At 51.5% G+C, this 26,317-nt stretch overlaps 1 protein-coding gene across 1 annotated transcript; it reads right to left on the bottom strand.

Moving 5' to 3' along the window:
* Window positions 1–1,528: 1,528 nt before the first annotated feature.
* On the bottom strand, window positions 1,529–10,713 carry LOC119103578 (pre-mRNA-processing factor 6). Its single transcript, XM_037227164.1, has 9 exons — window positions 10,607–10,713; window positions 8,661–8,720; window positions 8,312–8,399; window positions 6,706–6,841; window positions 5,586–6,039; window positions 4,993–5,128; window positions 3,545–4,311; window positions 2,925–3,018; window positions 1,529–1,927 (listed from the first exon to the last, which is right to left on the bottom strand). The coding sequence occupies exons 1-9, from the start codon at window positions 10,711–10,713 to the stop codon at window positions 1,625–1,627; spliced, it is 2,145 nt and encodes a 714-aa protein (XP_037083059.1). The 3' UTR covers window positions 1,529–1,624.
* Window positions 10,714–26,317: the final 15,604 nt, after the last annotated feature.

Consider the following 26,317-nt stretch of genomic DNA (forward strand, 5'->3'; position numbering starts at 1 on the left):
GGGGCTCCGGCAGCATGACAGCCGCCATCACGGGCCAGGAGATCGCTGCCAGCTCCCCTGATGTACCCATTCGGGCGTCCCACTGGTCGGATTACGATGTTCTCATCACACCACAATGGGAGCCCGCCGGCGGCGCAGGGGTCGACGCCCAGCGTCCCGGGCTCAATGCTACCACATGCGACCCTGTCCTCATGCAGGCAAAGGAAGTTCCTGACAGCTGTGCTGTCACCTGGAAACAAGTAAAAATGGCCCGTACAGCTACCAGCGTCTCTTCAGGAGATAGACATCACAACACATCACGTGGCACGGAGGTGGTGAGAACAGGTTTTAAGACCGATCTCCGACAAGTTCCGAGTGACAATCCTAAGCGCAACGCGTGGGCCTCCAGGAGCCGACATGCCATAAAAGAGCATACTTTCTTTGCGGACGCTTCAAGGCCAACTTTTCTCAAGCCTGCAGCTGTCCTGCGTTATGCCCGATTTAAAGGACTGCCTATTTATGTGAATGAGAATGACTTCAGCTTTGTCCTGCGTTGCTCAAAACCAGGCACCTAAGATCCACACAGAAATTAACGGTTAATCGATCGTGACACGTATATGGCTGGTTGGTATTCGGAGATCCCATGTGCAATGCCATAACAAACCGATACATAGCACGCAATATTTTATAACCTGACGAAATGCATTGATAACTTTTAAATAACCTGAAGATCTTATAAATAACCACCATCTTATAGCGATCATTGATAATCTTTACTAGTATATCTTGCTTCAGAATCAAGCTGTACAATTTCTTAGAGAGTTCGGAGCGTAAACGGCGTGAGTTCGGGCCCAAGAATTGTTTAGCGATTTAACAAGAATCTCTATAGATTGTCATTTCAAGAAGAATGACTAGGAGTTTTTAAAAAATCCAAACGCACAAAGGCACAATGCATCCTTTCCCGATCAGGGATGTTGTATATGGTTTATGGCATGACCTCGCTACTTGGCTATGTGACCTTCCTTAGCCTTCACAAACTAATGTTTTTATATACCGAAACAAAGAAACATAATTTCATTTCATTACACCTAAAATCCACCAAAGCTGAACACTTAGCTGGACATACAAACACAAACCTACACACAAAACTGGGGTTATTATGTTGCGTGTTGTTCGCCGGCCCTGTAGTTTTACCGCCTTCATTAAAAAAGCTTCGCTGGCAAACTTGGTCATCAAATGATACTGCAGCAAACCCTTGGATAGCCTATAATGTTCATTTGCGTTCGAAATGAGCAGTTCAGAATGATCATCGTACGGATTAACCATGTACAGATATTCATGCACATGAGCTCAGACGCCCACCTCCAACCACACCACAAAATTCGTTCGACGGGGCGCCAACCCGCGAATTTGGGCTGATTCGACTCGCGGATTTGAGACGGATGATCACCGCCATCGTTGTAGCCACGCCCAGTTTTCCGCAAATACTGACTGCGCGACGTTTGAAGGGCAACAGGTTCAATGCCTTCCTTGGCGGAATTACCACCCGTTGGCTGTGAGAAACTATGTGGTAGAAAATAGCCAGCGATCGACCATAAGCATGAGCATTGCAAGAGCTGCACCAACTTAACTGGCCCGCACGAGTTCAACCTCTGTAGCACGTCCGACGGAAGAAGCGATTAAAAGCTGCTGCTGTCACCAACCAGCTCTTACAAATCAGCTCCAGGCTTGCACCGCGCTGAGGCAGGCACACCGCAGTCCCAGCAGCACGAGCGGCGACCGACCTGGGCGTGGGGGCGCTGGAGCGCGCCTTGGAGAGCAGCTTGCGCGCGCGCTCGTACTCGTTGTTCTCGGACTCGAGCTTGACAGCGGCCAGCCAGATCTCCTCCGAGTTGGGGTTGGCTTGGAAGGCCATCGACAGGATGGAGCGTGCCGCTGGCACGTCCCGCTGTCGGCCGGGGAGTCGGGGTCAGTCAGAGCGCCCGCGCCGGTCCGGACCGGGTCCAGCGCCGGTTACGCAGGTCCAGCCTGGCCCAGACGCGGTCCAGACCGGGTCCAGCGCCGGTCCGGACCGGGTCAAGCGCCGGTTACGCGGGTTCGGCCTGGCCCAGACGCGGTCCAGACACCTGGCCGGACGGTCAGTGTGGTCCCGCGGCGAAGCAAACGGTGGTCAGAGGTCACGATATCGGCAATAAGGAATGCGAGATAAGCATCAGCCGAGAAGTGATGGCTCCGCTGAGGTCACTGAGCTGCCGCGTGCTCGCAGGATATCATAATCACATGGTGAACGGGGCGCAGACAGCACGACATATGGTAAATATTTATGATGGCCGCCGAAGCGTCAGTCTGAGCAGGATGAAAGTAACGGTGGTGTAAATGGTCCAGATCACCACGTATGAAACACCAGGGACGACACGGTCTCCTACAAGTCGCATTCTTAATAGGCTACTTCCGTTGATGACTCTGGTCCAAAAGGACCGCTGTGGTCCTTCCGACAAGATCACACCGACGAAGCGGTCAGTGTCAACTATGGAAGTCAGATGCAGTTGCACTTTCAAACGCTTCAGGGAAGCATAATGGTTCAGCGACGCGACCGTTCAGCGCAGGTATCTGAGTACCGATAGAGTAGTGGTTCCACTGCCCGTCTGGGAAACCTGGGGTGCGGGGTTCGACACCAAGCGGTGCCCCCCTTTCCTGCACGGGTGAGACAGGCCACACCACATAGCCTCAGCAGCTGAGCGCATCAGAAAGCTCCAATGACAACAAGAGCAAGTATCAAATCCCGTTAATCGGGATTTTTACCGTAAATGTAAATGTAAATGTACCGTATTGTAAATGTACCTGTGGCGGTACAAGCCGTTCCAACGAGCCGAGCGCCGGCAAGCATTCCCCCGACTCGCGCCGCTGTAGCCCGGCAGCGGTGCTCCCCACTCCTCACTACTTACCGCCAACCACTTCGACTTGGCGCCCATCAGCCAGAGCACTTCAGCTCTGGGGCAGTGCAAAACGGCCTGCTGCAGCAGCGTCTCCAGACTCTCCCTGCAACGACAGCAGGATCTCACAACCGGCACAACGTCATCACAAACATGACCTTCCTTGAAAGGCAACACACAGAAAACGGTGGCGGCAGGGCTGCCGCGCGGCACGCTGAGCAGGGGTCACGTCTTGGTCACGGCGGCGGTGCGTGACCTTGCCACGCCGTGACGCCATCGTGACGGAGCAGCCGGTCAGGACCGACTGATCCGGTCAGGACCGACTGATCCGGTCAGGACCGACTGATCCGGTCAGGGCCGACTGATCCGGTCAGGGCCGACTGATCCGGTCGGGACCGACTGATCCGGTCACCGACTGATCCGTCAGACGAACGCACACACCCCGCTCAGGATGCAATGGCATACAAAAAACATGACAAGGGAGCCAAGAGATTCCTGATTCCAAGCACGACTACGTGACCCCTCTTTAATTTGCGTCCAAAACGGGGCAGTGGTCTCCCGCGGAGAGTGAGAGCGAGATCGGAGCGCACACCGCACGCCGCGCGCGGGCCCAGCCGCCCGCCCGGCCCCACCTGGTGCCGTGTGACTTCTCGAAGTACGCGGCCGCCAGCCAGATGGACTTCTTGCTGGGGTACGCGGCCAGAGCGTGCGCGTAGATGGCGCGCGCACACTCGACGGCGCCTTGCGCGGCACACGCCTCTGCGTCCTCCATCCACTGGCTCTTGCGGTCCTCTTCCTCGACGCCGTAGCCGATGACGGCCGTGATAACGGCCTGGCACGTCAGCGCCGAGCCGGCGCGCTCGCACTGCACGGCGTCCTTCAGCCAGAACTCGCGGTTGATCTCGACGCCGTTGGCCGAGAGCGAGGCGATCGCACGCTCCACAATGCGCACCACCATCGGCGCGTTATCGTTGGCCTCCTCGAGCTTGGCGGCCGACAGCCAGATCTGGCGGTCTGTCGGCACGTTCTCGCGCGCCTTGTTCAGCACCTTGCGCGCGTTCTCGTACGTCTCGAGCCGCGCCAGCGCCAGCCACAGCTCGACGGCTGTCGGGCAGCACTCGACGGCGCGCGACAGCAGAATGCGCGCGTCCTCCGCCTCCTCTAGCTCGACAGCCGCCTTCCAGAGGCGCACCGAGTTCGGCTGCAGCTCGAGCGCCTTGCGGAACACGCGCCGTTTGCCCTTGAGCTCGAGCTCGAGGTCGGCGGCCTTCAGCCAGAGCCGGACCGAGTTGGGCAGCTGGCGGACGGCCTGCGCCACCACGCCCTTGGCCGTGTCGGGCGGCTGCAGACGCGCTGCCTCCAGCCACACATCCTCGGCGTTGGGGCAGGCCTCGCAGCCCTGCCGGCGGCGCCAGAGTGGGCCAGTCTAAAGGCCGGCCGCACTGCCGCCCAGCGAGGGGCGCCGGCAGTGGCGGACCAGGGACCACGTAAGGGGGATAGCGGCCGCTAGCGTCACCCCTGGCGACACCCCCTACTATTCGGACCCGAGGGTCCACAAAGTATGCCGATGCTGCAGATGCTTGTGAGATGACATACTCCTATATCTTATGATACACTGTAGAAATCGCTTCTTAAGTCTGGTTAATACACACAATAAGTTGAACGCTATGTTGCCTATCAATAACTACAGCCCTAGAACGACAGGCCATTTCCTGTTGTCCTATAGACAGGCGGTACAGTACGGTCGGCCCATGTTAACGCTGGATATGTGACTCGATCATCGGGCCCCGCTGCCCATGACGTATTCTTGCGACGAGCCATGCGTCGGACCGAGACCAGCACGACACGCACAGGACGACATCGCAAAGACGAGCCATGCGTCGGACCGAGACCAGCACGACACGCACAGGACAACATCGCAGCACCACGAGTCCACAGGCGACCGCCCCGACCACTCGCTACCCACGCAAGACGACCCAAACAGTCCTGCGCACATCCCGGCGCCGTATCGCACGCTGCCCTGAGCACCCGATGCTCCCGGACCGGACCGGACCGACCGGGTGTCGCCCCGCCTGCTCACCTTCATGATGAGGTTGCGCGCGTTCTGCAGCTTGCCGGTGACCTCCTCGAGGCGGGCCGAGGCGATCCAGGCGGGCGGGTGCTGCGGGTTCGTCTCGCGCACCGACTTCATCAGCAGGCGCGCCTTCTTGATATCGCTGCGCGTGGGGTCCGGGCGGTCAGAGGTCACCGAGTGTCGGCCGCGGTGTCGGCCAGACGCCTCAGCGGGCTGTTGTGACGGCCAACGCAATGGCGGGGATCGGTACATGGCAAAGATTCAGACGAGATGAATTGTAGACACGACTGCATCGGTTCAGCCCCTCGTGCCGGAATTGCAGGGGACATTGAATGACTAGCGCCGAATAATGAAAGCGGAATTATAAGAGAGATTCAACAGCTGATAGCTCACCATGGCAATTAAGTGATATCCGAATGAAACATGAAATGAGAGACAGCTGAACGGATCAAAATGGCATTCTAGCCGAACACAATTACAGAACTTGCCGCACAAAGTCCCTAACACCGCGCAAGAAGCCAACGCCGATAAAACGTCGACAAAGGGCCCAGCCCGTGCCATCTCCCGGTCCAGCCGCCGCTGCTTCCACTCGCGCTCACTTGATGTCGGACGAGAAGTTGGGAATCATGCCCTGCAGGTCGGTGAGGTAGCCCTTCGGGTCAACCACCGTCTGGCCCGACACCGAGTCGGACACCTGGTTCAGTTTGACGTTCATGAGCGTGTTGCGCGCCTGGCCGATCTTGCGCAGGTCGAGGTCGCCCGAGGGTGTCACCATGCCGGGCGCCATGGACGCCGTGCCGGGCACGATCGAGGCTAAGCCACTGCTGGCGTCGATGCTGTGCACGCTCTCGCCGCCCAGACTTCGGCCCAGCACCGAGTCGGGCAGCGGCGTGAACTTCTCGGCGCGCGGGGCGCGCTGCTTGCGGTTCCGCGCGTCGCCCACCTCGGGCAGGTTGTCCCAGTCGTCTTTGGAGACCTGCACCAGGTCTCGCTTCAGGTCGGAGAACTGTTGCTGGATCTTGGGCCGCTCGGCGCGGTACCGCTCCAGCTCCTCTGCAGGTGGGCGCGGCGTCAGATGGCGGGAGAGGGGGGGGGGGGGGGGGGTCCGTGGGAGGTTAGGGAGTGTTAGGGAGGTTGGGCGTCAGATGGTTCGGGGAGTTCTAACATCGAGCGCGATGGACGAAGGATGGTTGCAGGAGGTAGGCAGCTCCACACAGACACTGGACAACATTCGGCAGACAGCCGCCGACGGTGATCCGATTCTGCAGCCGAAAGCGAGGCTGAAGCACAAAACCAATGTTTGGTGTTGGCAATTTGCACTGTTTCAAAATATACGATGCCCATGGATGGGCGCGATGGGAAAACAACAAAAACTATGTAACCCACACTGTGAGACAAGGAGAACCAAACTCCCATGAAACGCCCAATCGTATAGTGGTAAAAAATGTTAAGTTTCGAATGCCTTCCACACCGCACAATCACACAATCATAGATCAACAATCCATGATTATCTGCCCCTCCAGAATGGTGGACCGTGGCAAATTGGCACCTGACCTCCACATGAAACAGGCGTATCCAATACCGATCACCGCGGTGCCCGCACGTGCAGACGGTCCCTACATGTCACCGGCACCATAGCGTCCAAGGCTGTTTGCATTGCGGAAGCTTCTACAGACGAGCACCACCACTCCGCCGGCTGCAGTGGACCGGTGTGCAAACCTTTGAGCTTCTTTTCGCGGTACTCCTTGCGTTTCTCGTCCATACGCTCGTCGACGGCGTCGTAGATGGCGTCGGCCTCCTCGTCGTCCTTGTCGTACGGGTCCTTGTTGAACAGCGAGCCGCCGTAGCCTGTGAACTGCACGGCACGGACGATCAACGGCCGCGCCGCGCCTCAGCGGGGCGGTACGGTGCCTCGCGGACCTCAGGGGGTCCGGCGGCACACAGACACGGCCGCAAGCATCTGCTGGATAGCGGGCTGTCCCGCAATGTCAATCCGGCAACTCGCAGCAAATGGCAGGCACTTTAGGCGTGAACTAACACAAATATTGTGAGCTACACTCTCACGGCTGATTAGGAAGATTCGCTGAGCACCACACGGATCGTATCACACCGAAAAATCCTATCAACAATCTTTGTGGGGGGACATCCGTTTAGCAAGAAGTACTGGGAAATGAAAGCTTCAGCACTATATACCAGCTCGTCGTTCTCAGTATTCATCGAGTAAGGTGTGAAGCATGCAAAGATAAACTGGGCCCATCCAGGCCCATCAATCAAGTCTGAAGAGCTTCGATACTGAGCTGACATCCGCCCGGTACGATGCTGCTCGACAAATTTTGAGCAAGGGGCGTCGCAATATGCAGTACAACTCAAGGCAGGGATGCAAAATCGGGAAAAAAAGTTTCGACAGGCCTGCCACACAAGCGACCGAATATTGAAACCCTTGTCGTTCTTGCCCTTGGGATTTTACGACAACCTCAGCAGCTGGGACTATACGACATCGCCTGCCTGTCACCCTGTAAGGTAGGGCGGTGAAGCTGCGGCCACGTGAAACTGAACCCGGTACCTCTGGCTCCCCTGACACGCAGCGAAACCCCCGCGCTACCGACACTCTCTGTCTCGGTCTGGTTATGGTGGGTTCTGTTCAGACAGTTCAGTCAAGACCGGTGCATTCACATGCCAACCAGTTCTCTTGTTTGCATCGCCGCTCCTGTCCTGGTGGCCCCGGCCGTGGTGAGAGCACGGCGGCACGGACTCTATGCGGTGTCACAAAGCTGCCATCCTTGCTACATGGAATGTATGGAACACATGGAATACTTTGACTTTGCTCTGAGCGCACAGCTGCGAAAAGCTGTGGTGCGGGGACAAAAGCCACACAAAGTTTGCGGCAGACAAAGCACCGGTACAACAGGCAATTTGGTGAAAATGCATCACACAGATGCCAATTTGCGTCATAAAATTGGTTCTAAATACAAGTCAATGATTAAGAGCATCCTAAAACCGACGGCAATACAAAACACTGAAGCAGGCTAAGAGCTAACCGAATGACTTATCGAACACCGAAAACACAACACGTGATGTAATGTGATTCGCTGCCATCCTGCGCTAACCAAATGCCTGCTAGGCCATCCCTCATGACGGATGTTTCACAAAAACATACGACAACGATGCCGCAACTTCATGCTGATAAGGATACAATGAATATCACAATGCTTTCACAATTTTGAGGCCTTCATGCATGTCACCTGGAGTGCCAAAACTCGTCCGTAACTGTGGCTCGTACCGATGGATCTGACACCTGATGCCCCATAAGGACGTCGAAAGTTACCTCATCGTAGTTGGACTCGTTAAGATCGGTTTCGTCGTCTTCGTCATCCTTTTTCCGCCGCTTGGGCGGCGCGGCGTGCCTCTCGTCCCTGCAGTTCGGCCATGTGTCAGGTGCAGTTTAAGCCTTGACCATAAGTACCTCGGAAGTGGTATGATTCACCAACAGCCCAGTCACTGATGCTTGTAGTTCAAGAAGTAATGCTATTATCAAACCAAGCCTGCTCAGGCCAGTAATGCTAGAAGCAAATGACACAATGAGCAGCCTACAACAGCCTTGGATAGCAGAGGAAAAGTGAGCACTTCAAGAACCCAGCTCATGGAAACAGCCGGCCTGCATTTTGGGTACTTACGATACGTCAGTCGCCTGCCTTGCAGGTCCGATATCTGATCGGGTGGTGAAACCAGTTGCTCTGAAAGGAAGACATGCAGGTAAATATGTGCACAGCAATATGTAGCAGCCAAATAATATTAAGATTGCTACAGTATGCAGTACTGTACTGCACCATGTTGTATTATAGCATTACTTGCACTTGGAGTGGAATCATTACTCTGACAAATTTGAGTAAATCAGAGTTGCATTTCAGTCAACTTCTTTCCAATGTTATCACTTATGAGGTAATTCAAAAATAAAGTTTTCTGAAGCTACAATCAGTATACTGACAGCTTACATCAGCAATAAAAAACTGTAGACTACTGGTATTGCTTTGTCATAATCAAAAGCTACATACATTTTCTATCTGCATGTGCACCCCCTGAAAAGTGTCATACCATACAATGTTGATGAAAATGAAGCCAAAAACAGATGAAAAGGAAATCAAATCTGCAAATGAAATAAATTCCATCAGCCAGAATTCATGAATTTCACCATACATGCTTGAGTTGGTGATGGAGACAACTAAAAATTGGGCTGTGCTGCCTTGAATCAGGAATGATATCAGAAACAGGCACTGTGACATGTGGGCCATTCAAAATTGGTTCCGAAGATGTGGTGTGAAACAGAAAGATGGTGGCACCTTACTTCCATTCCATGGCCCTAACAACATGCTTCAGATCCATAATACTGCCTTCATGTCTATGGGAAAATTATTTTTGTAGACTGGCATGCTAATGACATGCCCTGTTCACCCATGCTCAAACAGCAATACTGCACACACTCAGGTAATCAGAGTGCATTTCTATGCAACTATAAACATTTGCTAAATTTTAATGTTTCAAAGAAACACATGAGAGGCTGTATATAATTTTTGAATATAGTTTTATGCAATTGGAACAAGACAGCACACTCACAAGATCGACATCATCTTGTTTATATAATAGTCAATGGTATTAAAAACCAGTAACATGCCTGCAGCCTCATCAGAAAAACATGATGGACTGGCTTGTTGCCTTTGACCATCAATGAACATTACATTTTCAACAGGAATGAACTCAAAAGCAATCCAGTTTTGAACAACATGCCCAGAGAGTAAATAATTATCAAATTCTTTTCCATATTTATTCCTGGATACTTTGGGAAGGCCAGGTCTACAACAATTTTAATATTTTACAATACACATGGCAAAGCATGAGAAGATTGGCTGCCCAAAAATTGACAGCTTGATTAGTGTCAGAAAACATCAATGCTAAGAAAGGTCTGATCTTTGAGTTCAAAGTCCTAAACACCAAAAGTTATAAGAATTGCTAATCCCAACACTTTTAAATAGGAGTAGATACCTGCATTACAAATGAACTTCATGACAGTAAGAAGCAAATCTGTCTCATAATTGGCATACATAAATGAAAATTGCTACTACTGATGACGGAGCTTTGATAAATACCAAATTGAGGAACACTGCATTCAGCATTTTCATTGAGAATTAAGCAGCATTTACATGACAGGTTTCAGGCCTAGTGATCCAAACAATGCATAGTTCTTGCATTGCTACTTAGCAATATTTTAGGGTATGCCAACTAAGATAATTTTACACCCATAACAAAGTTTTTGCCAAACTAGTGAATTGTGAAAATGACCCCAGTATGGAGACAAGGTATGGTTCAATCAATCTGAACAATTTTTAAAGCTCTGAACCAAATACAATGCCATAAAATGACCAATTTTCATAACACGTTTCATTTAATCCAATAGAATGCATGCAAATGACTATCCTTAATGCGTGATTACCAAACAGTACTTAAATCTTGATGGATGCACACTAAATGTGGCAAACGTCACGCATTTCACAAAAGCTCATCCCGACACGAAACTACGAGGCAAAGCATGCCAAATAAAAAGACAACAATGCACAAAATTACGTACCCTCTTCCGACACCAGCAACATATCCAAGGGGTGATGGTAGCCCAATAAAAGTCTTTTTAGCTTTAGCCACAAGGGCCGATGGATGCGGAACGTTCGGCGCGCTCATTTTGTATGGTAAGTGTCATAAACGAAACAGCCTTGAACGGATTGTAGAGAAACGTTTTCAAATAAAAGGTTATCAAATAGTTATGATAAACAGTATTTTTTTGGTGAAACCCGTTTTTTCAGAACTCACTTCAATTAATGTGTGATCAAGATATCTAAACGGTTAAAGTTGTCTCTTATATGGAACTACTTATCTCATCTCTATTTGCGCGCGTTTCGAAAACGACTGACCTGAGACATACGAGAGGATCTAGGTCTAAACACATGTGCATACGTTTGCCCGTCGTGTGCGCTAAGAGCCAAAGTAGTCCCGCGTGTGGAGTCTGGGATTCTGGTCCGGTACCAGCGTATAGTATTGCAGTTATTCCGCTCTAAATTACTGTGTAAAATGTGCCAGTGTCATAACGAATGGAAGTTCAAGTCATCGTGTTATTATATCATAGGGTGTTTTCATCAATTATCTCCCATTTTAGTGATTGTTCAGTGTTAATATTCAAGATATGAGCTTTTTAAGTCAGCTCAGCTGCGAATTAAGTATTTTGCCTGCATTAATAATTATTGATCACTTGTGATCTTGTATGGCTGTAGTTGGTACAGTTTGATGCATCTAAATATTTTAAACCTGTTGCTTATGCAAAGCAACTGAGCAAGTTAATATGGCAATATTCTCACATGATGAAATCATGTTGTAACAATGACAAATTTGCTTGGCTGCAATGCCAGCCATAAAATAACAGAATATTCAAGAATGCAACATAATAGGGCTCATCAATACAATCACATGAATACATGTATAGCGTGACTGCCAGCGTTCATGTCCTGTCAACAAGATGGAGTATGTGGCAGCTTGACACCTGTAGACTCCACACATTTTCTGATAACACTTAAGTTAATGAAAGTAGCTGTTAATGGAAATGAAGGTTATATAGGGGAAGTGAAATTTCATTGATTTATCCAAAATTTGTCTTTTGCATGGACATGTCTATCAATATAATGATACATGTTTGCAGTCCTTCAAACCTCAGTGACATAACTGACTTCATTTGGTGTCATTTCCTCTTTCCTTTTAAGCTTGCATGATCTCTATGGCATTTTGTAAATAATGCTCTTGATAGCTACAATATCTATGTTTTATGTCTTCTAATAATATGGGGATATTTTATTTGCAGGCATTTACAGATGCTTGTGAACAGCCATGAACATTGACTTTGATGACCTGTTTGATACTGAGCCAGCAGAAGATATAGAGGCTGTTCATGAGACTGAAGTTCAGTCTGATGGGAATGAAAGTGGTAATGAAGCTGATGAAAATGCTGAAACTGAGCAAAACAAGACAGGTATGTTGTATAGTTAAGGCATACTCAGAGGACCTGTAGCTCCTCTATTCAGTTGGATCTGCATGCTAGGTTAGAGGTGTGTCTGATTGATTATGATGAAGAGAAACATTGATTTTCAAGCTTCTGATGCAGGGAGCATAGAAATATTGTTTATGAGTGTAGAGGCAGCTATCTGGCTCATAATCCACTGTGGGACACCTTAGACCACTGAAGGTACAGTATAAAGGGAAGAGATCAACATATTGAGTGGGCCTGATACTTATGTCATTTGTTGAGTAACTTATGTGCCACGTGAATAACATTGAGTTTGATGTTCATGGATTTTGAGGAGCACCTAAGTGGGAGTCAGGTTGTCATCAAACCAAATGTTAGTCAAATATAATGGCAAAACAGCCCCTGTTTTGCAAGTATATCTGCTGTATCTGGGTCTGACTTTCCTACTGAGCAGGTGTGAAATACAACATGTCTGTGCTGAGAGCTCAGTTGGCTAGAGCACCTGCTTTCAATGCACCAAGTCATGGTGAGGTGATTTCTAGTCACTCTAGAGTGCTCACTGTTTGCTCCTGATTGCGGTTGCCGATGGATGGTGGCAGCGGTCTCGCTAAAGGCTGGCCGACGTCAAAGGGCAGGGCGGGCCTTGCCGAGCTTGCAGGATGTTAAGTTTTTGCTGCAAATCCTATCATTGACTTCAAATTTTATGATCAGATAGTGGGGTCAGGCCTTTCGCAGCAAACATTGCTTAGTGTGAGGACTTTTTCCTGACATAAATCTAAGTAAAAGATTTAGGCATGATCCTTTATAAAGCACACACATTAAGTGATGTGCCAGAAATAGCAGTCATTTTACAAGCATGCATGCTAGCGTGTGGTCGTTGGTTATATTATAGTGATACACCATTTTACCACTTGGATTGTGAATGACCAGCAACAAGTTGAGTCATTTAGATGTGGTTATAAGAAGTTTAAACCACCAGAAGGACTGGTATGAAGTAAGAACTGTCGTCTTGCCCACTCTGGACTCAGCGGTGTGTGACATGTTTATATACCCTGGCGACTGGTTTTTGCATCGCCCAGTACAATGTTGGGTCACATCAGCTGATGCTGCCATTCACGCAGTTTGCACGCCAATGCCAGATCTGTGCTGAATGTTGGCTATAGTGCAGCTGCAGTTGGCCGCCCTCTGCACTGCGGACGACGTGGACGTGCTCGCTGCCGCAGATGACGTGGACGTGGACGTCGGTGACGGTAAAGCCAAGAAGAAGCGCGTCTCGCGGCCCCAGCCTAAGCTGAACGGCGACCGGCTGTGTGGCGCGCGCGGCATCGGCATCATGGAGCACGCCTTCTCGGGCGTGACATTCCAGGGCCGCGGGCACGAGCAGGCCGACCTCGCCGTGCTCATGGCCAAGCTGCAGCACTGGGCGCACCGGATGTTCCCCAAGATGCCGTTCGACTCGGCGCTAGAGCGGATCGAGAAGCTGGGCAAAACCAAACCGGTGCACGTATGTCATCGTCGGGGTGGTCTCTTGAGGGTGGGAACATGCTGTAGACGCGGTGAACGGTGTTCTCAGGTGCGAGTGTTATTCGGCACTCGAGGAGCCCTTGATTGAATCACTTGTGCCAGTTGTACACCCCACGGTCTGTGAGCCAGTGTTTGCTGTCTGCTCGATGGTCGGCAGTTTTTTATTCTTCTGTGCGAAATTTGTTTATCGTAGTTGGCCTGATGCATGTAGTGATGCTCCTTTCACAAGCATGCACATCACGCCACGGCCGACGTAGTCCTTAAATCTCTCGCTGGACCGCCTCAGACTAACGTGAGGAAGATCCGGATGGGCCTGTCCGTGCTTCCGACGGTCATCGACGACGACGACGACCCGACGGTGCGGGGCGCGCCCGAGGTCGACGTGTTCGACGAGCTGATTGGGGACGCGGCGCGCCACGAGCCCCGGCCGTCGTCCCCGGTCCGCGACGAGCCGTCCCAGCCGTCGCAGTCGTCCCAGACGGCTCCAGCCACAGTGCGTGCTCAAAAGGCCCGGCGGCAGGCGGGCTCCGCCCAGGGCTTGGTTTGTTGGCGCGTTTTACGGCCCAAAATGGAAGGGCGGAGCCGTGGCCACTATTGGTTCGTTGGTGTGCCATCTGTTGCAAACGTATGCGAATGGCGAGGGAGGAAGCCGCTTTGGGATTGGGTGTTTTCTGTTCACGGCGTTGGGGGAAGGCGTCGAGCACAAGTAATCGTGCGTGGTTGGTTTCACACTTAACTCCTGTGGCGTGCATTTACGTAGGTCTTTTAATTACCGCCAAAAGGTATTGGACGTCTTTATTTTTATGTTTGAGGATAACATTATAGTCTATGACAATGTGCATTCATGCATTCACAATTTGTGACATATTTCCGGTTGCGTGCATTTCATTTAATTCGAATCGAGGTTTTGCATTGTGGGTGTGCGATTTCTATGCACACATTGTGTGGCTAGGTGCCATTGTCGCTTCGTCATGGAGCGTACCATTCGGAACATTTGTGATCCGATCCTCCCTGTGATGGCCGCGCCGGGACGCGAGAGACCGTTGCCCACACCGCCTGTCTGCCGCAGACCCTCTCGGAAGAGCAGCAGGAGCGCATGCGGAAGAACAGGGAGCTGGCGCAGCTGCGGCGGATGCGCGCCCAATTTTCTCAGCAGCAGGCGCAGGCTCGGGCGTCGCCGTCCGGACCGGCACAGATGGCGCCCCAGCTGACTCCGGCGCCAGGGTCCGCCGAGGTGGAGCTCCCGGCGTCGCCGCCACCTGGACCGGCACAGGTGGCACCACAGTCGGCCCCGGTGCCAGGGTCTCCGCGGGGGGCGGTGCGGTCTCCGCCGCCGACCGCGTCTCAGGACTCCCAGGGAGATGACAGCGCTACTGCCGCGACCTCGTCCCAGTTGCAGTCGCCGCTCCCTGGCGAGTCACAGTCCCAGTCCTCCCCCACCATGTCCCAGGTGCAGTCTCCCGTCCCTGTACAGTCCCGGTCGGCGTTCTGGCCCGCAGACGGTTCCCAGCGGAAGGCCAGTGTTTTCGGCGAGTCCCAGCGTCGGGCTTGTGACGCGCCCAATCAGGCGGCCGAGTCTCCTGAACACCAGCGTGGTGTACTCGAGGAGCACGGGCGGCCGCTGGCGGGGCTCGATGCGTCGAGTTCCGGGCCGATGGAGCTGGATGCGGAGCCGGAGACCGTTGCGCCTCGTGCGGGGCACCTCCATCAAATGTCGGAGGCACCAGCCGTGGCCATCGCTCAAGAACAGGACTCCAGCGTGGAGCGTGTGGGGCATCTCCAAATGCCGGGGGCACCAGCCGTGGCCGTCGCTGAAGAACAGGACTCCAGCGTGGAGCGTGTGGGGCATCTGCACCAAATGTCGGAGACGCAAGCTGCGAACAGTACGGAGGTTCAGGAGACCAGCGCCCCCCGTTTAGGTCATCTTCACGAAATGTCCGAGACGGCAGCTCCTGCCAGTGTGGTGGATGCTGGTATGGACTCGGAAGGAGAGTGATGACACCGTGTCGTGCGCCACTGCCTTGTGATCGACAGTGTGCTCCGCGTACAGCTCGCCCTCTCAGACGACTGGTCTGTGATGTGTGATGCCTTTGAATTGCAATCCGTTTACTGAAAAAGGCTGCGTGTTTTCATCAGGGCGTGTCTTGTTTGGAGGCTGGATGTCGCCCTAATCACTTCCGTGGTGGAAAGCAGTCGTGCCTCGCGCTGATCGTCAACGCTGTGTCGATCTGCGTTGCGGCCGTCTTTGCACGCCGTGATTGGGTAGACGAGATGCTACAATAAACTCGAGATCAAGCGTGGCCAACTGCTGCGATGTCCTCGGATTGTCAGCTGTCGGGACGTCTCAACTGCTGCCCGCTGACGTCATTTGTCAGCTCAGCATTCCGTGGACAGACTCGGTTCCTCCCTCCACACCTCACCCCAGCACCTTGGAGCTCGCTCCGTCTGTGCGGGCATGTTGCGGGTCAGCCACGAGCCGGCGTGACGGCTGTGCTGATAAGGCCCCGCCCCCGGGCGTCCGCACACACACACACACACGTAGACGGGGGCCCTCCGCGGAGTGAGGCTCTGCAGTGGAGGCCTCCACGACGGCCGCAGTCTTGCCTCGCCACTTACCTTCCCTCTCAATCACATGGCCCTGAAATCGTCTTACGGGTTAAAGGACCGTAATCCATCCTGAAGCGGGCCAAGCCTTCTATCCTCGTTGCCCCAATGAGTGCCGCCGCCAACCACGCCAGCACACCGCAGAGCGGACCACTCTGCAGGCTGCTGTGGCCAGAGAGCTGACCCCATCAGCGAGATCGCTGGATGGCTGCTGCTGGGTGTGCAGCACCATCGAATCTATGCTGAAGCAGCCGTCCGCCGTGTTCTGCGTCCCGACGCTGAACTGAGCCGATTCATTGACCCGAAGCCTGCGCTGTTAGGAATGAGAAGTGGCCGGAGCGGCTGATGCTGATGAGTCCATGGCTGATGCTATTTGGAAGGGCAGGAGGACCCAATCGTTAGTGTTTGACCTCTACATTGTTGTGCTTTGATATAATTTGTTTTAAGTTCTCGTTGCTGGCTCTTTTGTCATGAGCGGCTGAAAGCTTGCAAATGTTTGTCTGAAGAGCTTCGGATTTTTCGCTGATTCTTCTGCGGACAGCACGATCGTGTTTTGTAATCAAACATCCAAGTCTAAGTGCGTTTGTCATTCGGTCGCTATCGACGTATAAATCGTATTCCGGTCATCGACCTGGTCAACTGGTGCTGGAATAGGTGTTTGTTGCGCGGAGGGCATCATTGCTGATTTGTTCACTGTGAGTTATTTATACGATGACGTCATTTGGTACTCATTGGTATTTTGTATCAATGTTTCTGTGTCTCTGCCTCCTCGCTTAACTGCCACTATGCCCTGCATGAAAAGAGAAAGGCATACGGATGGGCAGCGCCGCGTCACGGCACGGCGGGGCGGTCACGAGGCGGCGCCGACACCAAGGCATCTTCTGCTCCGAAAACCAAGTAAATGTTGCGGCGATGTCTTAGCTTGCTGTGTACATGATGATCATTCTTATAAAGCGTGGAACTCTTTTCATTACCGGCCGTACTATAGGGGTTGATGCGAAGGCGAGCTCATGTCATGCTGTGAACATAAGCCTCGCATTTTCTCACGGCAGCTATCACGTAAGTCCACTGTAGCGTGTAGTCGCTGGGAAGTGAATCTGAGATGGCATCGTTGCTTTTGAAGTGGCCGCTTGCGGCCGCCCAGTGCCCGGTGAACGATTCTCGAATATGAGCAAGTCTGATGAGCTCAAGTGGGTTTCACGAGGTCCTCGTTCGTGTTCGGCTACGCCGCCAACGCTCCGTTGACCGTGAACGGCGGCGGCCTCCTGCCCGGCTGGTGGCGCCCCTGGCGGCGGCCCAGCCGTGCCCTGCGGCGTTCCGACCCGATCCCGGGAGATATGTGGGCTAGACGGGGCCGCGGTACTTTTGCAGCCGATAACGAGCCACTGGAGCGCTGTTGGAGAATCGTCGAAGAGCTCCCGAAGGCTGTTCTGCCCTGCGATAAATCCTGGCCGGCCGGAGCCACGGCTATGGCGTTTTCCGCGCTCGGTGCTCGCTTTAGCTTGCAAGGCGTGTGCCCCCAATGATTCAGCGAATCGTCGCCGAGAGCGTTTTGGCTGGTGTCGGCCGTCTTGGCAGTCATCGCATGTGTGCAGAAACAGGCTGCAGATGGGTGTAGCTTGTCTCGTTGGCTCCCTTTCGTCCACGTGCTGTTGCTCCTTGGTACGCGTCATACAGTGACAAGGTTCTCCTTGCAGACCACCACCCATTATCAAGGATGCCTGTTGAAAATATGAATACCAAATGGCTATAAACAGCTGGGGTACCGTGTGCTTTAGTATGGCTGGGTGAGTTCATCCTTTCTTTGAGTACCTCCGGGGTCGGTGCCTTTGACGTGGCTGGTGGGGGTATCTTGAGCCCTTCCGAACGACCTGTCCCTAAAGATCACCATGTTTCAGCTGACCGTCGCCGCCGGACCAGCCGCCCGGGCCAGCTGGTCAGGGCTGCTCTGATCAGTCGGCTTTGGGCCGCCTCAGTCCGCTCTGGACCCGTCTTATTCGAGCCAGCAGGGTCGGCCCGCCGTCGTGTTCACATGCAGCCCAATCGCGGGACCCAGACGACGGAGACGCCGTTTAGTTCCCACTGACCCACTCCGAACATCGGCGGTGTGTGGATCAGCTGCTGGTTGCGAAAGCCACCCGCAACAAATCACCGAGCGGGTGCGAATGCATTTGTCACTGAAGTCAGCACATCCTCGGGAGCATTCGAGGCACCGGTCGATAACAAAGACATCCACAGCCTGTCCCGACTTAAACTGACAAAGGCAGCGGGGGCCCCGCGCAGCACCTGCAGCGGGCGCCCACATAGACACGTTGTATGGCCAGAGAACACTACGATATCGACCATCACCTCGCCTCGACCGTGTTCTGCATCGGTGGTGCCCCCGAAGGTGGGAATCATCGCTCGCACGGCTCCTTGCTGGTTACCTCCGGGCCCTCTCCGCTTCGCTAAGCCCCGCCGAACAGTGCGCGATAGCGCCAGTTGGCAAGGAACTCAACACCTGCCGCCGCAGCCGGCCAGAGCGCGATTAGATAACGCTGCCAGATCGCCTGTTCCCCTGTCACCTTGGGTGCCCAAACAGCTGGCGCTGTGCGCACTGCTTGGACGCAGGTGCGACTTCCGCTCGGGCTGATGCAGCCCACAGCGGCGCCAATGCGGGCCGGCCGTGACTTAGACAGTCAAGTGCAGACTCATGGCCCGTTAAATCACGGCGTGCTAATTTAATCATGTCGCTCGCAGGGCCTTTCCAGAAATACCTCTGGCGAACAGTGTAAACAGCCTGGAACATGTTCATGCATGGATGCTATGCCTATTGTAGAGGTAATTGCGCGAAATAAGCATTCATGGACGTGCAGTAAATAGTCGCAGCCCCGGCAGAAACGTTTTCAGGTACCACAGGGCGTGTATTCCCCTTCTTTAAATTTGCAACCACCCATATATTTAAGCGGGCGACTGCAGCCAGCACCGCGCCCAACAATTATCTCCGGCCAGCGAGGCTCGTGGAGGATTTACGATTCCAGCTGGGGCATGCAAATAGCCGCACAATTACTGGCGTAATCGCTGCCCCACGAACCTGGCTACAGTTAGACACCGACGGTTACTCATGCTTGTGGGAGCCGGCAGCCTACTGTATTACGCAACCACTCAAGAAATTAGCTGGATTAATTTGAGCCGGCCGTGGTTGCCTTTGCTGGTGATGGGCGTCAGTGGCGTTCTCAGGGCGGGTCGAGAGGGGAGCGTTATTTTGAGGTGGGTAGAGCTTCTAACTGGGGACACCCCACCTGCAGCGCGGAAATGAACCATCAAATGATTTGCGTAGTGAAAAGCATGTACACCCCCGAAAATGGCCTGAATTCGCCCTCGTCGTAAATTGGATGATCTGGTCTGATTTGTAGAGCCTTCACTCGATGAAGACACTTAATAATGTGAACAGGACTCTAGGTTATCAGGGGAGATCAAGGATTTTGGTCGCATTGTGATCTTTGTCTCACTGTCGACCGTTGTGCCCAGTTACTGCGAGTTCAGGATCCTGTTCTCTGGTGTTATTTATGGGCTTATTACCTACGTAAGACCGTTCCAGTCCCTGTTTTGGGACCTGTTCTCACTGTCCAGCTTAGAGTTAGTGAAACGAGCAATTTACTTCGTGCATGCGTTGAAAACTACGATTCCGCCCATCCTCGTCATAAGGGAGGCCCCAGACTGAGCAAATCTTAAGGTTCCCGAATCAAAATTCATGCGGCCTCGGTGCCCCGGCCCGGTCCGTTCAGTAACGCTGCGGACGGACTTCTGTAGTTTTGTGATCACTGACCGCGCCACCATTGAGTTTTTAAGAACAAGAAGCAGGATCCCTCAACTCTTATTTCTTATAGCATCGCAGTGTACTGAAGTGCAGTGTCTGACCAGACGGCGTGTTTCTGCAACGCGGTAAAATGGCGCGGCTTTTTCACCACCCCATTCAGAAAACGTGGGAGACAAATTTTTCGGATGATGAAAACACCAGGAACCGGAAACGGAAATAGGTTGGGGCGGTCTCTACTTCCTGGGCGTTTTTAAGCGGGACAGGAATAGGCATCGGCGACCAGGCGTCACGGCGACGTGAGATTAACTGAGGTCAGTGAGACACCTCGTGCGGCGAGGGACGTACCAGACGATGACAGGTGTGAGAACTGTCGGTGAGTTGTCGTGTGGATCATCCCAGAAACTGAGCTCATGAAGTTTGATGCCTTCGGCAACCGACACCATCAGCTTCCGCAAATGCGTTAGGTTTCATGATGGTTTTCACAGGCAGAGGACGATAATTTGCAGTTTTATAATTGTGACTGCAATTGCAATTGCGGTAATTTACGGATTTGTAATAGTTTGCGACAACACATTTTTTTTGGGTTGTCATTGATGTCCTAACACGTGCCCGGGTGGCCGGCTAGATACCCTTCGCTCGGGTGGAGGGGTCAATTTGACCCCCCTGAGATCTCGGGAACTAAGAACGCTAGAGACACCAAAATGTTAGAGTGTCTTGACCCGTACGTGAACTCACCTAGGTCAAAGTTTGAGCTTCCTAGGTCATGACCTTTAGGTCAAGTAATTTCAAACAAGGTCAAATTCTAGGTTGGTCATCAAAGTGACCCAGAACTTAGGAAACTGCTTTTGAGCAAAGGTCAAAGGCCCATTTGAGGTCAGTGCCCTTGTTTGACCTTTTGACAGTCATGGTGACCAAAATCATACAAGACTGCTCTGAGTTTTGCATTTGAATAAGCGACAAACATTACGCCAAGCAGTATGCTCATAAAACAAAACGTCGATCCGGGTCGTTGAGTCAATGACCTCTTCTGGCCTCTAAGACGTCAATGGAAGATGAATAATGCGGTTCCTGCTGTCAATAAACTCGAAATGAGCACCACAAACTATCCCATACAGCAAGCTCTAGAGTAACAAATCAGGTTGATTGTGACCTTGGTCTGACCTTCATACCTGGCCTTAGGTCAACGTAATTTACTCATTAAATATTTTTAGTACCCACGAAAGCACCTCAGAGATAAAAGGCTTCGTCAAACACTCCGTTATTGTATCAGATTGGACGATTCCCTAGAAATTGCCTTCGCTGAAACCATGGCCTGACTTTGACCTGCCATAGGTCAGCGACATTACAAGTTGCATCTAAATTTTTGATGTCAAGCGATTCGCTATTCAATTTTCTACAGCTATGCAAAGTTTGGCGCGGCCACGCGGCGCCGTTTGGAAACTATTCTGGAAAACCTTCGGAGGGGGTCAATTTGACCCTCCACCCGAGCGCGTGTTAATGAACAGGACTACCCGTTGGTATAGCTTTTATGACCCGATCTTTTCCGGCTCGGGCGCGGCATCTCATACGAGGTGGCGCGAGGGCCATAGGAATGGTGCGGGGTGGTATCAGTCATGGAGGTGTCGCCAATGCGCTGGGGCGGTCACGCCGTGCAGTGAACACCTATTGGAGAAGGTTAGCACATCGCGAATCTCTCAATGACGAGAAGCGCTCCGGGTAGTGCAAATTGTCCATACCAAAGCTGCGCTGAGGAAGACCAGGGCTGGCGAAAATCATCCGTCAGATTGGCACGCTAGGCCCACCAGGTGTTCACCACGCCTGCTTACCTATACATAAATCGCTCGCCAGGCATTACGCCGTATAAATGGGTCAAACAGCAAAATGCATTGAAAACAGCGGCAAACGGGAGTGCGGCTGTGCAAAAAATAAAACGCTGGAGTAAAGACGACTTCAAAAGTCATCTGAAGCGACGAGACTGTTTTCGAGCTCACCACCGAAAGCGACTGCGTTCGGGTGAAAAACAGGACAGAAATGCCATGTTGCCGCCTTGAGAAGAGTCCTTGTAAGATTATGGCTTGGGGGCAAGGAGTGCCATGGGACTTACAAAACTGCATATCGTGGCGCAAAAACAAACCCAACACAGACTTCTTTGTCAAGGGGATTTATGATAAGTCTCTCACTGAAGCTTTTAAGCGAACGGCGAGCACGGACCCCGCAAAGCAGTGATAGGCCGTATACGCCACGTCGGCCGCCATATCCATGCAATACGGCAGGCACGCTTACCAGTATCCTAGAATCGCAAAAGGTGCAAATAGTGCCCATAGGGTGCAAAGTAACACCCTATGGGCACGAATTTTTCACGCCTTCCCCTATATATTATGTGGATTTTTTACTCCTGCCTGATATTGTTTAACCGTGCGTGCCAAACCCCTATTTCCCTTTCTGAGGCTTTCAGATGTCATCCAAAACCGAGCTCACTTGAAACCACCAAACATAAACAAGGCTCTACAGAACCTAGATACCTATGTCCTGCCTCACCTACATCTGAATCTTGTCTATATACGCACAGAGTAAAGGCGCCAGGCACCTCCAAGCCCAAGAGCTCCAGCGACTCCAACCGCTTGCATGCATCAAGCTTAGTTTGTTTACAAAATGCATCACAATCGGCACTTGTGTGCCAAACGCAAGGTTTTCACGCATCCCCGTTTTTTTTTAAATTTTTGGTCTCACCATCACACCACGAAAGCAGAGCCCGGTCTAAACACCAGCAAAACCTGGTATATAAATTTACTCCATGCATTTCTTTTACCCGAAGAAACTTGACCACTAAACTGCATCACTCCCGAAATGCAGAGTGAAAAATTCAAGAAATGTCTTCTAAATGATATTTGCAAGATGAATATCACCGTTTGAGAACTCGATTTCACAGATCTTAAGTCAAGTCAGCTCATAACAAAATTTGGCAAAAAATATCAATCTTAATATTTAATCAATTACTTTCGTTTTTCTTGGTATCATACGAGTGTGATACAACTTGAGTTTTCTCCCTTTCCAATTGCCTTTAAAGGTGCTTAAATTGGATGAACTTGCCAGCCGCCCAAACATGTTTGATATACACCCAAGAGTGAACAATTCACAGGAAATGAAGGAGACAATTTGAAGCACAGAACCTATTTTTACGGCCATTTTTGTCCTGTTAAACTTACAGGTAGCCGGGGTTTTTTCTTAGTTCATGGCGGTGCGCGATAATGATAAATCTAAGTATTTTCCAGTGTCCACCTCACCATACTTCCCCACCAGGCTACCTTATGTTGCCATACATAGCTTTGGGACAGACCTGACGCAGCTAATACGAAAGTGTTTGATGGCGAAATACTGCCCTTTGGAACTGTTCGCAATGCACACTTTTTGTGTCGCATTTTAATATAGGTTGGTGGACATGATTGATGTTTATATTTGGGGGGTGGGTGTGGGTTGGATGACCCTGTCTATCAGCAAACCATGCGAAAGGTGCTGACTTTTTGTTTGGGGGCAGCAGGAAGAAGCGTGCTCTTAAAAAGCCAGTAAGTCTCCTGTGGAGCAAGTAATTGCTTACCTTACGTGCTTTCAAAACATGATCTGTAAGCAGAGTTTTCTGTTTTAATCCATCGAGTTTTGTCATAGGACAAATTACGATGCTACAATATATGTAACTGACTTATTTCGTTCCATATTCTTGATCATTTCCCCCAAATTTCTTGAAGTGGTCCCTCATGTCTGCTTTAATCAGATGTCGTTCATAGTTGCCATGTTTGCTGACTGGAAAAGGACTGCACAGTATATGTCCACTCTATTTTTAAGACAGAGATACTCTAAGCCACACAACAAGTACATGAGGTATTATGAATTTTGAGGACTTTATGATATGAGGTAATATCATGAATTGAATATGATCATGAATCATATCATCATCATATAATCATATCATATTATCATGAATCATGAAATCACATGAGGTGCATCGGTATGTAGCGAGTAGTTGGACCATCCCATTCAAAATGTGACGCCAGCATCTCAAACTTCGTCATTAAATATGAATAAACAAACTTGAATAGATGCCTTTGCTGCAGCTGGAGAGGCAGGCAGCAAAACTAGCATCGTCATCTAAAAGTAATGTTACTACTAAAGTAATGGAGATTGTTTTGTGAAGCATTCCCATTATTACCCTAGTCAGAGGTCAACCATGGCAATCAGAATAAGTTGTCCAAAGTGATTTGAAGTGTTTTGGTTTGTGTGTTGTCAACTTTGCCTGGTATCAACAGGCTGACGCAGAAGAAATGAACGAAAATGCAAGTTGAAACCAGCCAAAATGAGCTTTATCATGCTTTTATCACAAGTGATGCTGTCAACAGATAGGTGAGGTGAGTTGAGATGATGTTCAACATATGGGCTTCTCTAAGTTAGGTTAAGTTGGTTAATTTCATGACAAAGGGCAATAGGAATTTTGCAAGAATCAGTGACTCACAAATGCTGCTGTGATACAAACAGGTTAGACAGGATGAGATGGGGTAAAGCCTTTTTAGGTTAGGCATAGTTGGCTACTTTCATGGAAATAAGCATTGGTATTTTGTAAGGAACAGTGGCATAATGTTTGATTTCCCCGACCCCATGTTAACAGAACCCGGAGGTACGTCTATTGTGTTCGACTTGATGATGGGTTGATGTGTAGGGGCCCAAGGTTTTGTTTTTTGTTTTTTCAGTGCTTCATGCTTTTGAATTTTCTGTTGTTGTTTTGTTGCTGAATTCCTTTGCCTTGCTTCGTGTTAAAAAATGCTGTGGAAGAGAAGTGCAAAATGCAGCATCAAATCATCGGTGTTACATAGTTTTATGCTCATTGCACTGCTGTGAGATTACTTTGCTTTAACGTACTCTGTTTTATTTAAATGACCTGAGATGTTAAAAACAAAACAGTTTTGTCAGGTATATGATATCACGTCCATGCCAACTTTAAACGTATGCCTTTGTTTACTGAAGCATCTCTCATTAGCCCATAAGTTCCACCTTTTGTGAATTTAATTTTTCACTCTCGTACGATTTCTTTGCGATGACATTTCTCACTCCTACCCTAGTTCAAAAACGATTTTAGCTCACTGCCGCTTTCACGGCACAGAGAGCCCAAGAGTAGTGTCACGCGACCCTTTCGTAGTGGGGAGGCGCGCCCGCTTACACGGCGCAGAGAGCACAGCAGTGGTACCAAGCGACCCCTCCGTGGTGAGAAGGCGCGTCCGCTTACACGGCGCAGAGAGCACAGCAGTGGTACCAAGCGACCCCTCCGTGGTGAGAAGGCGCGCCCGCTTACACGGCGCAGAGAGCCCAAGAGTGGCGTCAGGCGACCCTTCCGTGTTGCTTGGACAAGAAGGCACGGCCAGGGAACTCCCCTGACCTGAATTTCATCGACAATCTTTGGGACATCCTGAAGGCGCGCTTCAGCGAGATGGACCCTGCAAGAGCAGCATCTCAAGCATGGGCAAAATCATCTCGGAGCTGGAAGCAGTGCTGCAGACGGCGTGGGAGTGCATCTCGCTCTTCATGCTCTGCAAGTTGACGGATGGCAAGCCAAATAGATTGCCAAGCGTTTGGGATGGAATGGGGAGTGGTTACGATTGCATGTTGACAAAAAATTACACGAACCTGGGCTGTCCTACATATGGTGAACGGGTGAGAAAAAACTGTTGAATTTTCTGAATCGTAGCTTTTTTGCTTTCAGGAAACACACAGCCAGAGAAGGCTCGTCGGCAGGCCCAGCCCCTTTACCGCCAACGGAGCAAGAGGCAGCGACAACAGAAAAACAGCAGCTTGTTACCTACTACCGTGCTGACATACTCCAACGTCGTTCCACTCACGTTTGTGAATAAGAACCAGGAGAGCGACGCCAGCGCTCGGAGCGCCTGTGATGGCGCACCGGGCATCATCGCGGGGGAGGGGGAGGGGGGGGGGGGCAGCTAGCGGTGGTGCCCCCAGGCTGGCAGTGCCGCAGGCTCCGCAGCGGGCAGACTGCATGATGCGCCATATGCAGGCGGTAAATTTACACTCGGCCGCACGGTCTCAGCCGCCGTCATGAATCCCGCTTTATTACAGATGTTCCAAAAGCTCTTGTCCGAGCTGCGACATTTATGGCCTCTAAATAAAGTGTGGCCGGCGCAGAGGGTGTGCCGGTGGCTCTCAGGGGTGCTTTGTGCGCGGCTGGCGGCGGTGAGGCGGCGGCGCCGCCGCCGGCCGGGGCCAGGTGGGGTGGCCCGCGCCGCGCGCGCGCGGTCACCTTGATCCGGCCCCGAGCGGGGAAACGACCGACGCTGCAGCAGCGGCTG

Source organism: Pollicipes pollicipes, unplaced genomic scaffold (genome assembly GCF_011947565.3).
Source record: "Pollicipes pollicipes isolate AB1234 unplaced genomic scaffold, Ppol_2.1 Scaffold_5724;HRSCAF=6776_pilon_pilon_pilon, whole genome shotgun sequence".
Classification (NCBI taxonomy): Eukaryota; Metazoa; Arthropoda; class Thecostraca; order Pollicipedomorpha; family Pollicipedidae; genus Pollicipes; species Pollicipes pollicipes.

Bases quoted from the DNA above. Each gene is read 5' to 3' on its own strand.
- LOC119103578 (XM_037227164.1), bottom strand. From the start codon at position 10,713: ATGAGCGCGCCGAACGTTCCGCATCCATCGGCCCTTGTGGCTAAAGCT. The intron at 8,400-8,660 runs GTAAGTACCCAA...GCCGAACTGCAG, and splicing joins AGGCAGGCGACTGACGTATC to GGACGAGAGGCACGCCGCGC. The intron at 6,040-6,705 runs GTTTGCACACCG...GCCCACCTGCAG, and splicing joins CCGCGAAAAGAAGCTCAAAG to AGGAGCTGGAGCGGTACCGC.